The sequence below is a fragment of the Triturus cristatus genome, chromosome 7 (assembly GCF_964204655.1).
Source record: "Triturus cristatus chromosome 7, aTriCri1.1, whole genome shotgun sequence".
NCBI classification, from domain to species: Eukaryota; Metazoa; Chordata; class Amphibia; order Caudata; family Salamandridae; genus Triturus; species Triturus cristatus.
Window position 1 is genome coordinate 808,562,666 of NC_140590.1, and position 15,545 is coordinate 808,578,210.

The 15,545-nt window shown below is 44.1% G+C and overlaps 1 protein-coding gene across 5 annotated transcripts in view; it reads right to left on the bottom strand.

The window, feature by feature from the left end:
• Positions 1-15,545, bottom strand: part of G3BP1 (G3BP stress granule assembly factor 1) — a 524,543-nt gene that overhangs the window by 245,943 nt on the left and 263,055 nt on the right. For all 5 annotated transcript variants that reach the window (XM_085617666.1, XM_085617664.1, XM_085617662.1 and 2 more), the window contains one exon: positions 4,629-4,730. In XM_085617666.1, the coding sequence (XP_085473792.1) occupies positions 4,629-4,730 (102 nt within the window). The remainder of the gene's footprint in view (positions 1-4,628; positions 4,731-15,545) is intronic.

The window sequence follows — 15,545 nt, forward strand, 5'->3', positions numbered from 1 at the left end:
GAGGAACTACTGAGAGCCAAGGTTGAGGGGCCCATTTGGGATCTACTAGGATCAGTGTGAGGGATGTTTGTCTGAGCTTCCGAACCACTATTGGAATGAGTGGGAGAGGCGGAAAATCGTAGGCAAATATTCCTGAGCAGTTCATCCTTAGTGCATTGCCTTTGGACAATGGGTTTGGAAACCTGGAGACAAAGTTTGGTTATTTTGCGTTTGAGTGTTGCCAACAGATCTATCTGTGAAAATCTCTACATTAGAAAGTATGGGAGAACTTGCCGGTGAATCTCCCACTCGTGTATCTGTTGTCTCTGCCTACTGAGTAGATCTGCGATCTGATTGTTCACTCCTGGGAAATGTTCTGCCAGGAGATACATTCTGTGATGTATGGCCCACCTCCACATGGCTTGTGCAAGGAGTGACAGCTGGGAGTGTGTCCCCCTTTGTGTCTGTATGCAATACATGGTGGTCATGTTGTCGGTGCGTATCAGGACAGTTTTGCCTGCAAGGTGAGTCTGGAAGGCTTTGAACACTAGAAATACTGCTAGCAGCTCTTGATGTATGTGCTTTTGCTTCCACAACCCTTGAATGGTGCGAGTCTGGACATGAGCTCCAACCATTGAGCGATGTGTCTGTTGTAAACACAGTCTGTGGAACTGGGTCGATAAAGGGCCACAGTTTGGCTAGGTTTTGTGGATTCCACCACAACGGAGAGCGATGGGTGCGGCCGTCTACCAACACTAGATCTGACAATTAACACAGATGGATTCCGCTGACGTGCTAAGCATTCTTGAAGTGGAAGAACTATCATGATGCAAAAGACCATAATTCCCAGTAGTTGCATATACACTCGAGCTGGTAATAACTGAAACTGAAATTAGAGCCTGCATATTGCAGATTCTGGCTGCATTGGGACAGGCTAGAGCTTTGAGAGCGGCTCCCAAATATGTTTGTATTTTGGAGGGAGAAGATGGCACTTCAACACATTTACTGTAAATCCAAGATTTTGCAGTAATTGCAGTATTATTTGAGTGTGTTGGAGACACTGAGTAAGAGTTGGCTCTGATGAGCCAGTCGTCCAAGTATGGGAAGACCTGAATCTGCGGTCTTCCCAGGTGCGCAGCGACTACTGCCAGCCATTTGGTGAATACTCCGGGAGCAGCGGTGACACCAAATGGAAGCACTTTGTACTGGTAGTGTTTTCCTGCTATTACAAACCTGAGATATTTGTGATGAGCGGGATGTATTGGGATATGGAAGTATGCATCCTTTAAGTCTAGAGTAGACAAAGTTGCCTAGCGGTAGTAGTGGGAGCACTTGTTAAAATTTCACTATGTGAAAGTGAACTGAGTGAATGTATCGATTTAACTCGGAGGTCCAGTACAGGCCTGAGAGAGCCGTCCTTTTTGGGTATTGGAAAGTATAGGGAGTACACACCGAAAGGGAAAGGCTCTATAGCTCCCCTTTGCAGAAGAGAGTGAACCCTCCAGTTTGAGGAGGTGTCGATGCTCCGGTGACATTTTGTGTGAACGTGGAGGAAAGTTTGGGAGATTGTTGGTAAGCTCAAGGCAATAACCAGATTGGATAATTCCTAGGACCCATCTGTCCAAAGTTATTGTATGCCAGATGGGAAGGAATTGAGAGGGACGTCCCCAGACAGGTGTGGAATGATGGGGCGGAAGAGGAGGCAAGTCACTGTTTATTTGTTGAGTTGGGAGGTGCGGAAACTTTACCTCTTCCCTTGCCATTATTGCCTCTATATCCGAAAGTAACCTCTTGAAGAGGGTGACTGGCTGTTGCCTCTATATGACGTTGAGGTGTGGTCTGTAGATCTAGTTTTGTAGCCGCCCCCCCCCTGTAGAAAGAGCGACAAAAGGAACCCCGATTGGATGGGGACTGCAGGCCTCCCACTGATTTCACAACATGTGTCCTTCATCTTTTCCAATGAAGTGTCTTCCACAGGACCAAAGAGATGCTCTTTATCAAAAGGTATATTTAAGATAGAAGCTTGGACTTCGGGTTTAAACCCTGAAATTCTAAGCTAGGCGTGCCTACATAGCAAGACACTGGTGTTGATTGAACAAGCGGCAGGGTCAGCTGCATCTAAAGCGCATCAAAAGGAATTGTTTGAAATTAGTTTCTCCTCTTGAATCAGGTCGTGTGCTTTAGCCTTGTGTTCGTCAGGTAAAAATTTGAGTAATTGTTCCAATTCATCTTAGTGCGCTCTGTCGTATCTAGCTAAGAGAGTCCGAATATTGGCATTATGCCAGCAATTGGCTGCCTGTGCAGCCACTCCTTTGCCTGAGGCATCTATTAATTAAGATTCTTTTTCCAGAGGAGGGGCATCCCCCGAGGTTTGTGAGTTTGCCCGTTTACAGACATTAGAAACCACAAGGGAATCTAATGGTAATGGACCCTTGATATAAGCTGGGTCTGTTGGTGCAAATTTATATTTTTTTTATCTACCCTTGGTGTAAGGATTCTTGCGCTAATAGGATCTTTAAAAAGATCGTCCACATGCTTAAGCATACCTTAAGCATCGGCAGTGTATGAGTGGATCTCTGGGAAGACCTTAATGTTTCAAAGAGAATCTTCCTCAAGTGACTCCTTATGAAGCAGAACTCCATGAAATTCAGCAGCCCTATTTATTAATTCTATGTACCCTACATTATCATCAGGTGGAGAGGGTTTTGTAGGGTTTAAGTCTGGACCATTATCAATGTTAGGATCTGTATTATAATCGTCCAATGGATCAGGACTATTGTCATCTAACGCATCTCCATCCCCATCATCCTGGTTGTCAGGTGATTGTGGTGTTGATGAATTTGTGGGTGTAATTAACAAATTTGGGTCAGATGGGGAAGAAGGTGATAGAGGAGGAGGAGGAGGAGGAGGAGGAGGAGGGGTTAGTCCCAGCAGGTTTCCTCTTAAGAGGGATGTGGCAAGTGTCCTCTGGTTTGCACTTCAATGGCAATTTTGCATGAATATGTTCAGTTTTGGGATTGATAACCAGTTCCTTTTGCTTCAGATCCGTGTTTAAAGGCGGGACGTCGAAACGATGCTCCGTTGAGTCGGAGGGGTTTTTTGTTTCGATGCCAATATTTTCGGTGCAGATGTTTTCGGAATGAAAGTGTTTGGAACCCGAAAAGGATTTCAGTGATGGAGGGATTGTTACTAAAACGTGCTTCGGTGCCCGAATGGGGCCGACGCGGTCCTGAGCCGGAAGGCTTTAATGTCTGTTTCGGTGCCGGGCCCCAAAGGCGGCAGGACCGGAGTCTTTTTCTTGGGCAGAGGTAGAGTCTGGGACAGTTGGTACTCATGGAACATTCACACTGCGGAATGTCTTCATCCATGTCGGACTCTGCATGAGACAGGGAAATGTGCTCTTCCTCGGCTCCTTGCGCGTGGTCTGCATCTTGTTCCGACTCTTCTCCAAAGAAGTCCGGAATGGAGCCGCTGTGTTGATGTTGCATTTCGTGACGTCAAGCCCGACACTCACAGAGTGTCTTCTTAGATCGAAAGGACTTGCAAGCGTCGCAGTCTGGTTAGTCGTGCTCCGGAGAGAGACAAGTTCACACTTCGTGTGAGTCGGTGCGCAGGTACTTGGTGTGGCACCGAGGACAGAATTTAAATGGAGTCCGTTCCATCAACTGCAAGCTTGCCCGACGCGTCTAGGCCCAACGGCCTTCCACGAAGTTTCCGATCGAAAGTGGTTTTCCTGTACGATACGATACACAGAGAATGGGAAACGTGATTGAACAACAACAGCGTCGAGGGTAAGTGGATTGCGCACAGAGGGGAATCCGAGAAACTGTCGAACCGGATGGAGGAAAAAAAAAACTTAGTCGATGCCCATGTGCACCATCACCAAAAGGAGTCGCCGCCTACCTTGTGCCTGGAAAGACTTCTGCGAAGAAAAACAAAGTGCAAACATCCGACCCAACACTAGATGGCAGGAGTATGCAAAGCATAAGATCTACAGCTCACATGCCTCGAACACTCTTATGGCTTTACTACACTTAGAGTCGAAGAATGGGCTTAGACACTGTAGGAGTACAGTGCTCATGCAACTGTACCCTAACCGGTGGTACACCAGTGCACCATAGGCAGTGGGTTGCAGGCATGGCACACAGCTATGTGTACCATGTAGACTTCACTTTTCTCTGCACCATATCACACAGCCTGCAATATGGGGGGCACAGGACCTCTAAGGGTGGCACAATATGTGCTGCAGCCCTTTGAAGCTATCCCTGGTCACAGTGCCCTCGGTACCCATGGCATCTTTTACAAGGGACTTACATGTGGCCAGAGGTGCCCATTGGGGGTACAAAGGTACAGTATTGGGAAAGAACAGACCCTGGGAACCTGATTGGCAATGACCCAGGGCACATCAAGTCGAAGTGCATCACAAATCTCCCAAAAAGTGAGAGGGGGGCGGGGAGAATCACTGCAACAGGAACTCAGCTTCCTACAACATGCCTCAAACATATGTTTTTAGTGCATTTTCCCCTAGTTTTGTATGCAGCATACAGACTCACCATACTTTGGTGTTATACATTTCATTCTATTACACCCTGTGTGGCCATTTTCAAAGCACACATTCTGCTTTCAATACATCAGTCTTGCACACTCACCTGAGATGCTGGGACCTTCACAACATGCGGTGGTATTCCAGATACCGGGACGGCACCACTAGGTGGAAGGTGTTTACTGGTTACTGAGGCCCAGGAGAAAGCCTGTGGAAATTACCAAATCCAAATGGTGAGCAGCTGCGTCAAATGTTTCATGAGCTTAAAATCCAAGGCATACAACAGTGCACAAGTTTAGCAGCTTGAGTTAGGTACATATCCAGCAAGTCAATACAGATTAACATTTTCTAAAAGCACCCTTTTTCTTGTACATTAGGAATGATCGCAGGGCCATTTTGGACAATTGAAGAGGATAAACTATGGCGGGCAGATGCTTACATTCAGGCCACTACCAGAGGAACATGCAGCCTATTTAACACCACACATCAATGTCACACCATGAGAGGAATCTAAGACAAAGGCACAATATACCTCACAGAAATCCAAACGCATGACGAGGATCAGTTATCTACACATTTATCAATAGAGTGGTGGTTAGTCTCATGACTTGTACCATCTCTATCGATGAGAGCACACTTTAGAAGTTAGCCTTAAAATTAGAAGAACATGGATAAACTCGAAGAATACAGGGTGACCTAGGATACCTCAGTAAGAAGGATAAAGAAAAGAACACCATACAACACAGACGTACTCAAGACAACATATCTGTTGTGAAATCACAAAGGAACTGATTGAAGGCAGAAGGCATACAACCTCAACTGTTTCAGAGCACCCTCCCCTGGGACCAATTATTCACTAAGCACCTATAATCCAACTGTGGCAATACGAATAGACAACCTTCACTATATCAAAATCCATTTAACATTATCAAAACATGCAAACTGTGGAGAAAAAGTGCCGCCCCCCCCAATCATAAAAGATATGCTACATACCAGATCTCCATCTCAAGTAACTTCATTTAGTTCATAAACTATGCCTGGGTAGCAGATTAACCAACTATTATAAAATTACCAGGCCTCACCTTGTTGAACTAATGGATCTGCCAACTTTTTGGCAATGCAGTGCAGCATAGCCACAAAAACCCCAATGAGGTTGCATCATTCTGTAGGCATGCGCGTCATCAAGCAGGCACATACCTACAGTGTGAAACCGGTACCAACTAGTTTTATTTACCAATCCAACGGGGCGGGCACCACTTAGGTCGGTAAGAAAAGAAAACTACATATATATGCAATTGTACTTGCTCAAAAACAGTTTTTAGAATGCAGTGCAGCTAACAGCAAAAAGCAGCTGCCAAGCTCTCTAAAAAAATTAATTTTGCTTTTTTTGAAGGACTGCGAGGAGTTGGCAGATGAAAGGGAGTGCAAGGGAGTGTTTTGAGGGAGAAAAGCAGTATGCAAGAAATATTAAAAAAGACACATGCTCTCTCATTGAGTGCTCAAAAAAAGTAGCTGCCTAAATGGAAGCAGTAGAAGAATACAAGTCAGACAATCAAAAGAATGGTAAAGAGGCTATCCTCCAGTGGAGGGATAAACACAAGAGGAAGGCAAGCCATTGAATAAGAAGAAACCAAATCAAAGTGACAAAGCCAACCAATAGTAAGCAATGAGCAAGCTCTCAACCCACTAAGTATTTGGTATGGTATGAAAGAGGTCGTTCACAAATGACAGCTTAAATCTGTCTAAAATGAATTTTGAAAACTGCATTACCAACTAATCCTTTTTTGATTTCTCCATTTAAAAAACAAAAATAGATTGTTGTATTACACAAACCAGGGAAGAACTCCCCATTAAGACCGCCAATGAGCTCCAAAGACCCCAGAGAATGAAGGCAATTCCAAGATTGACTGTCAGCAGATTAAAGGGTATAGAAGGATTTTAAACTGAAAAGATGCTACAATTATTGGTGTGACAGGGAGATGAATGTTGCTCACATTGTGATTCTGGCAGTGTGCCTGGTGAGTGCGCTATTTGACTAGGGTTTAATGCCTACCACATTCATGAGACTCAGGAATAGTTTTGTTGAGCGATAATTGGTTTTGGAGGTCTGTTAAAAAGTCACTGTGGCAAGATCAGTCAGTCAGTCAAATTCACTTTATTCGGTTAATTAAAACCATAAAAGCATACTACAAAAAATACATAAAATATTTCAATTGCACAACATCAACAAGGTACAAAAAATATATGGTATGATCATACACAAAACATCATGATAGGAAAGTTAAAAATTTCTCGAGGTTAAAAATGATCTAATTCATAGTAATCCTTTTTTTCTTTATTCTGACCGCTGCCGTCAGAAAACTAGCAATGTTAAAAATTTCCCACACATTCATCAGCATCTGTAAATACATAAAAGCAGGTCTAGCCTGTAAAAATCCTTTGCCCCTTAAAATAGGTAGAATGAACTGACTGCCTCCAAATATGGATAAAATGTTCACAAAATAAAGTAAAATGCATTGAGTCCTGGGACGAAAAACTAACACATGAACAAACACCCAGGTCCTCAATCTTTTTCCATCCCTCCGGTTCGGCCAGAAGTAAATGTAGTTGATTGAATCTAAATCTTACTAAAAGGAAACGGTGATGCTGATTTGTAACTAAGTTTAAATAGGGTTCCATGGTACTTGAAGTGGACAATAATTGATGTGTCCGCACCAACGGTTTTTTAATCTCACTGGCCTCCCTATCCATCTGTGCAACCAGCAAAAAAGTATTTTTAGCCCAGATCAAATCTGCTTTAATCAAGTTTTCTGGGGAATTAAACATTTCTGGCCTTCCTAGGTTGGTAGCGAGCTTTTTTACATGGCTCAGCCAAGGGATACTGCTTGCATAATCAAGTGCTAAACACTCACGAATAATTTCACGATTCATCCCTAGCTCTGGATTTGTCCAAATGCCTATCCACTTTAATAAGGGCGCCATGCTGATTAGGTCAGATACAAAGCCTAACCCAGTTTCTTGATGGATTATAAAGGAGGATGTTGACTGCGGGACAGATAAGTTTCTAAGAAATTTATTTTCAACTATTTGAATGTCCCTCGATTCCCTGTATCCCCATATGTCGGACCCATAACATGCTATGGTAATACATTTGGCCCTATAGATGTTTAACATTGCTTGCATAGGCTTTGGCCCCAATTTGCGGGCAAAGTTAAGAACAGCTAAGGTGGATCTGGCCATAACATTTCTTTTAGCTTTCATTTGTGGAATCCACCATCCTCTTTCAGACAATAAAACCCCTAAATAAGTAAACAAATTAACCCATGATATCACATTGTTTTCACAAACAAGAGTCTTTAGTTTCCTTGGTTTACGTTCCAAGATCATTGTGTGCGATTTAGAAAAATTAACATCCAGGTCTAATGACTTCATAAAATCGGCAAAGGAAGTTAAAAGGTGCTGGAGGCCAATTGCAGTTCTAGCTATCAAGGCAGCATCATCCGCGTATAGGAGAGCCGGGATTAACTGCTCTCCTACACGTGGGATGTCCTTGCTTGCTCCTATTAAGACAGACTCCAAATTATTAATATATAAAGGGAATAGGAGTGGTGATAGAATGCATCCCTTTAACAATACGGATGCTACTGGTGAGGTGGCTTTTTTGGTCAAATCTAACTGTGGCGGATAGGTCTTTGTGTAAATCAGCCAGAAAATTTACAATGTTCTTATCTAGACAGAGTTTTAATAACTGCCAGAGTTTTTATCTATTTAGTCTATCAAAGGCAGAAGAAAGGTCCATAAAGGCCAGATAAAGTGAACCTTTCTTCGCGATCGTATATTTCTCGGCCAATAAAGATAAATTTAAACACTGGTCCATGGTTCCTCTCCCTTTCCTAAACCCATACTGTAGGTTTGAGAGGATATTACAATCATTTAACCAGTCAGTGAGTTTACCAAGGACAGCTCTGCCTTAAACTTTCACAGCAGAGTCTATCAATGAGATAGGCCTATAACATAGAGAGTCTCCTCTATTTCCCTTTTTAAAGACCGGGACTATAATTGACCGAGACCAAGATTGTGGTAGGCCAAACTTACATGCCGCAGAAAAAACATCTGCAAGTATGTTAGACCATAATAGAACATTAGTTTTAAAAGGATCCACCGGGACACCATTCGAACCAGGTGCTTTATTACTTGACATCTGGTCAATAGCCGCAACTACTTCATTAGCAGTAAACACTAGGGTATAGTTCTCCACGACATAGGGTGTTCTTTGGGGCCCCTTTCCCCTTGATTCCCGTAAATATGTTTAAAAAGTGGTCGAGCCATTCCTCTTGTGGTATGTTGCAATCCAACAAGCCGCTCTTATTATTTTAAAAGAACAGCTTGTTGACATGCCAGAACTTGGTGCTATTTTTAATTACGTCAGTGGAAAGTAACTCAATCCAAGCTTCCTCTTTAATTTCTTTTTTACAAGTATATACTGCTAGTTTATAGTTTTTCCTGAGGTTGGCTATAAGGGGTTTGTCTTGGGGTGTTTGTTTCAGAGCAACCATCAACTTTGGGTGAGCCGTAGTGCTCTCGTAGTCAAACCATTTCTCACCTCTATTAAGGTATTCCTTACAGGTGAACGTTAAAGCTCCAGCCACTTGATTGCATATTTCAACGAAGGCCACAAGAATCTTGCTATCCAAAGTCCTAGGGTCACGGCAGAGCTCCGACACCGATCCCACTTTAACATCTAGCTCGTTACAAAACTCTTCAGGGATCACCTTACACCATTTAAGTCTACGCCCCTGACCTTTAGATTTAATAGGTAGATTAGGGATACATCTGTCAAACTCAGAATTAAGCCCTATTCCTCCAAACAAAATCAAATGCAACAGATTGTGGTCACCAAACTGTGACCATAAAGCAGCAAGTTCATTAACAAACTTCCAAGGAAGAACCAATGAGAATGTAGTCAATAGTTGTGTTCATTCCCCTACCTTTAAAAGGAGATGCAACAACCTCGAAAATCCCTCCAATTGGGTATAGGGGACCAAACTCCGCCAGGATGTCTTCAAGAAATACACCTTGTTGCGTATGTTCAAAATGTGTGTTCATATATTTCCCCGGGCCTAAACTATCTGTGACCTGACAATTTTTTTGACATAAATGAATATTAAAATCACCCAAAATTATTCCCGAATAAAGTGTGACTTGTTTCTCCTTATAGGATTCCAGAAACAATTTAAGACTAGATAGATGCTCTATAGCATTAGATCTATCAAATGAATTATAAAGGTTCACAATTAAAATCCTAGTTGCATTGGTGGGAACAATTTCAACAGCTAGACAGTTCGGTAAACCGAGATCCAGTTTACGATGGCTTCCTGCAACCTTTAATGAGATCATAGTTATAAGACCACCTTTGGATCTGCCTGCTAGAGGGCGTTGCTGGCTCAACATATGTTGCATAACCTTCCAGCCAGAAAATATTGTCAACTTCCCAAGTTTCTTGGAGCCCGATGACCTCATAATCCCTTAGTAAATCATTCCATAAGGGGTCATCCATTTTATTTCTTAATCCTATGTTCTAACTCAGTATTTTAACTTGACTTGGCGCTTTTGGCCCATTTCTATTGGGCAGAATGTTTGGATCCACCCTCTGAGTATGTACAACTTGCCACTGTATAGGGAACCACCAATCATTCCCGTCCATCTGGCTCAATGGCGAAAATCTATTTGTTAATAAGCCTGTGGTTACAGAGCTTACTCCTACCTCTCTCCCCAAAATTAGGGGAGCAGCAGGATTACCACCTAATCCCTCCTGAAAGTGATGGTCACCCCTAGACCTAGAACTAATGTCCAGTTCATGCCTGTGTGTGTCTAATTGCCAGTTAAACCGGGGAGTGAGGTTGTATGGTCGATCAACAATTTTGGGCGGGTAAAAGAAGCCCAAGGGTAATGCAATAATAACCTCGTTGCCCCCCTGTTTGTTACCTTGAAAAAGCAAACCCGCAATATCCCTCTGGTCAAAATTAGTAACACAATCACCCTCCGTCTGTTTGGGGCAGGGACCGACCCACCTGACCCATCTAGCCATACCATGGGAAGATGCATTAAATCCTCCTTCAGAGTGCGAAGCACACCAGAATTTAACTTTACGAATTAACTCATCAGGTGCTTCCACAACATTTTCCTTAAGAGGGGGTACCCCGGTTAAAACTGCCACTAACGGGGTGGCTTCAGGTGGCAGATGGAGCCTGACCTGGTTAACTCACCCCCCAATTAAATTACAAATTTCCGCCCTTGATCTTATTTCCGACTTCCTAGGTAACCCAACCTGATAATCACTTATATCGGCTTCTTGGGGGGGACTTCCCAGGCGTAATCCCGGAGTGAGGCACAATTGCACCACCATCCCCCATGGAAGTCACCTTGGTAACATGTAGGGTATTCTTGTTACAAAGCGTTTTGCTACATTGTATATTACTATTCAACTCCCTGGTAATGGCATGAGGACGACACACCCTCCCATTTTCTTTCTAGACAAGCTAGTTTCTTCATGATCCCCTCAGTCCCAAATTTCATACAATTAATTATATCAACTCTTAGTGTGTCGAAGAGTGTGTCAATATGGGTTAGAACTAATTCAATGTCCATTGTGTTGTTTACAGGATGGACGGGCAGCCGCTCCTCCACAGTTGAACGAGTTCTTCCCCCCCCCCCCCCCTCTGCAATACCAGCTCCTTATTTTTCAAACCCAGCTTGGTGCCCTTCTTTCTCTTTTTCCTTACGGGGGCCAAAACAGACTCCTTAAATAGGATTTTGTCCGGACTATCAACATCTCTAATTGATGGTTCAGGGTATGAGTTCAATCAAGAGATACTGTCCCGCGTTAAGCCACAAACTTCCTCCGGAGGATCCTCAACCGGATTAAGATTAGGAATCTCATCAGATGGGGGCTCCAACTGACGGGGATTGCCAACAGCCTCACCTCCCATAGCCAGTTGGGCTTCCACATTATGAATTTCAGATGTAATGGCACCCACAGCAGTCGTTAAGTAAGATATTATGGAGGCACAATTCCGGGAGAGTTTTGCTTTTATCTTCAACATGTCATTCGAGGAAGCTAATTTGCGCTTACCCATTCTGGCTCCAAAACGTAAGAGGGGATGCCCAGCCCAGCCTCGGTCGCAGACGGGCCCGCCCTTAGACTTGGTTTTGCCTGGGCACGCCCGCGCTCGACCCGGCGCGAAAAGCTGGCATCGTTTGTAGTGGCAGCAGCAGGAGCCACAGGGAGCCTGGGACTTGTAGTCCGGCTCCGCTCCCCTCCCTCAGGCCAGTCAGCAGGACAGCGGGACACCGCAGCAACAGCAATTACGGGCTTCCCGCGCTGCGGGAGCCCGGTGTTGAATTTATGCGCCGCCTCCTGGCGCAAAAAGCTGGCGTCGTTAGTAGTGGAGGCAGCAGGAGCCACAGGGAGCCTGGGACTTGTAGTCCCGCTCCGCTCCGCTCCCCTCAGGCCAATGTCAGCGGGACACAGCAGCAACAGCAATTACGGGCAAGATCAAAGTTATGAATTGTAAACAAAACATTAAGGAAATTGATTGCAAACGTGGACCTAGGGTTTACATAAACAATACATAACCACCCAAGTGTTAGGTAACAAAAATATTTTTTATTTATATAGACAATTTTATCTTAATATAAATGGTAAAAAGGAGAAAAAAGAGAAGACATTTTCCCCTGGATACAATATCTCAATGTGCACAATAGTGGTGTATTCAGTACACTTTGCTACATTGGATATCCATGTTTCTTAAGGTGAATATTCAGACATACTAATACATTCACACTGTGCCTAATAGTACACAATATTGAATGTGAAAATGTCACACAAAGTTTAAAAAAAAAATATATAAAAAGAACATGGATTATACAAAACAAATCACTTCAATTCATTGAGGGACAATCATCTTTGGCATTGCTCTTGAAAGTTCAGTTTCAAGAGCCATGCCAAAGATGATTGTCCCTCAATGTTTTTGCAAGGGCGTTCTGGTGTGGATTGCTACCAGGGTTCCTTTTGCAGTGAAACACACCAGTATTGACTCAGGCAGGTATGTTGTGGTTGAGGGGTTATTGGATGGGGAACCTTCATCATTTGGACATACGAGATTGGCACGCCCCTTGCCGTTTGAAAGGGGTGACTTTTATTGCATGTGCAATACAGACTAGGACCATTCCAGCCCACCCCGCCCTGGTACTGCAGAGGTTAAACAAACATTTCTAAAAGTGGGCAGCGCATAGCAAACTACAAGAGATGTGGTGACTTGCATCCATACGCTAGTGAGTGCTCCTTTCATTCCCTGAATGACTGTCTGCATACTAGAATGGACTTATTCTTCTGTAATGATGCAATGTAGATGAAGGTGGCAGGTGCTGAATATATGGACAATCTCTCAGATTACAATCTGCTTCGAACTGAGCATACATTGGGGAAGGGGGCAGATCCTGTGTCCCAATTGGGAAACTGCGAGCTAAGGCATGATTAAATACCCCATTTCGGGAAGCCATAGTGACAATGGCATATGGCTATATATGGTACCTTGGAATAGGACACCTTTAAGATGGTCATTCACTGAAATGGTTTCAAAGCCTGCTTGAGACTTGAAACGTATGCTAATTAGGGACCTAATGAAGGTGGAGCAGGATATTAGTGCAGAGAAGTATCTATCGTCAACCATGCCTGATAGAGGGCTTCGCCTCAGAGTACTGAGGCAGAAGCATTCTGAACGAGTAGAGTACTGGGAGTATGTAGGCAGGAAGCATGCAGACGGGGATAAAACTGGCAGGATGCTGGCCTGGCTCTGCGTTCACGCATTTCCAAAACACCAATAGGTGCGATCAAAACTACTGATGGTGCAATGATCAATTCACACATGGGGAATAATGAGGCATTTGCACAATATTACAAGTTCTTATAAGATGCTGGGGCTGTTTCTAATGTACTACAGGCTTATTTCCATGAGCCCCTCTGTTCCCCAATAGATCCACTTCAGTGTCAGGACCTAAAGTCTTATATTCAGATAAAGAAGGTCCAGGCAGTCATAAAACAGATGTGCAATAAAACCCAAGTTATGATCACCCAACCCACTGCCTATGTTGCCACTCTAGCACCCCTGATAACTGACGATGTATAGGGCCGTAAAGGATTTTGGCAAGCTACCAGCATTAATGAGGGAGGCACCAATTGTTGCCCTTGCCAAGCAAAGCAGGCAATCAGACGTGCATTCATGTAACCCCTCTCAATGCCGAGTTAGGACTAGAAGATCTGGAGTCATATTCTGGCCAACAGTTTGCTGTCAATTTTGCAGGGACTGATACACACTGATCAAAACAGGACTATTGTGACTACAAATAACTTTTCTTAATCTTAGGTGGTTGTGTGACCTTACGGATGGGATGGACAGCGTTGCAAAACCATGGGTGGCAGTCTCATTTGATATTGAAAAGGACTTTGATATGCTGAGATGGTCTTACTTATTCGATGCCCTCAGGAAGATGGGGCTGAGCCCTTAGCTCCTCAGCTGAATGCGATTACTGTAATGAAACCGGATGGCTAGTGTACGAACTGGACAGATCTCGGACCCCTTTATGGTGGGCAGAGCAGAGCTGCCCTTTGTTCCCTATCATTTTTGCCATGGGGATGGAACCACTTGCGTGTCTTAAAATGAAGATCAGAGGATTGGGGCATTTGACTGATGGGCTTTTGACACGTAGTATCAATGTACACGGATGAAGCACTGATCTACTTTCGGAGGACAACTGAGTCACTCCCTACTCTGATGGAACTACTGAATTCGCTTAGGAAGGTTTCACGCCTCAGGATAAATTGGATCCAATCCGGTTTGTTCCCTCTCAAATGGTCGATCGAGTACAGTTGGGCCCATCAAGCACGTGCCTGGCATGGCAAAACCTTGAAATATTTCGTTTTGCAGATCCTTCGAAAGATGGCATGGTGAAAGTTAACTTGGGCAAGATCCTGGTTGCGAATGGTCACCAACTTCCCTTCTGGACCTCCCTTCCATTGTCAACAATGGATCAAGTGGGGACAGCCAAAATGCTGATCTTTCCAAGGTTGTTAGAAATAATTTCCGCCAATCAGGCGGTCAGCCGGAGATTTATTTTACGGAATTGCACGAAAAACTCAGATTAAAAATGGGGTCACAGGTGGAAAAGTGTAGTGCTAAGTAAAGTACAGGTCTCCCTTTCAGAGGGTAGCTTGGGAGCACCAAATTTTGAATAGTATTATGCGGTGGCACAGCTGCAATGGCCCATGCGGTGATTAAGCAGTGTGAGTAGCCGGAGAGCTTGGACTATTATCAGCTGGATAGGTTAATATTGGAATAGTTAATGTCTCCGATGCAACTGGTGCCAGGTCTAAGCAAGTCTGCTGCACTGGCTTTGCCATGTTGGCCTAGATTTGTAACTGTGAAAGGAAACCACCTGCTGTATGCTCCACAGTTGCCACTACAGCTTTTGAGGGACGTTGCTGGAACATATAGAAGGCGATAGGCAGACGCAGGGGTGCTGCAGTTGGACGACCTACACAGACAGGGTATGCTATGTGCTTTCCAGGAGTTGTATATTATGGAGTTGGACAGGAGCACTGCCTGGCATATCATGCAATGAATATTAGATTATGGCAAACATTAGGATGTATTGGGACAGCAGTTTCTGTGCCTCTGCTGTACCTGAAAACACACGGGAGCATTTGACAGGCAGGGCAATCTCAGTCCATGTGCACATGCACAGATGTCAAACAAATGGCCCATGGCTTTGGATCAGTTGCTAATAGATAAGCAAGGGACGGCCTCTGAAGTACGTTCAGAAAGTCTCCGGAAACTTTAGGCTGAAATTTACGCAAGTTAATGTCCTGCACAAGGCATGTTACTCCTAAATCATTGAGCACATGTTTCCGCCTATGCCTCAACAGCGTGTCCCAGGTGCAGGCATCAAACGTCTGCCATATTGT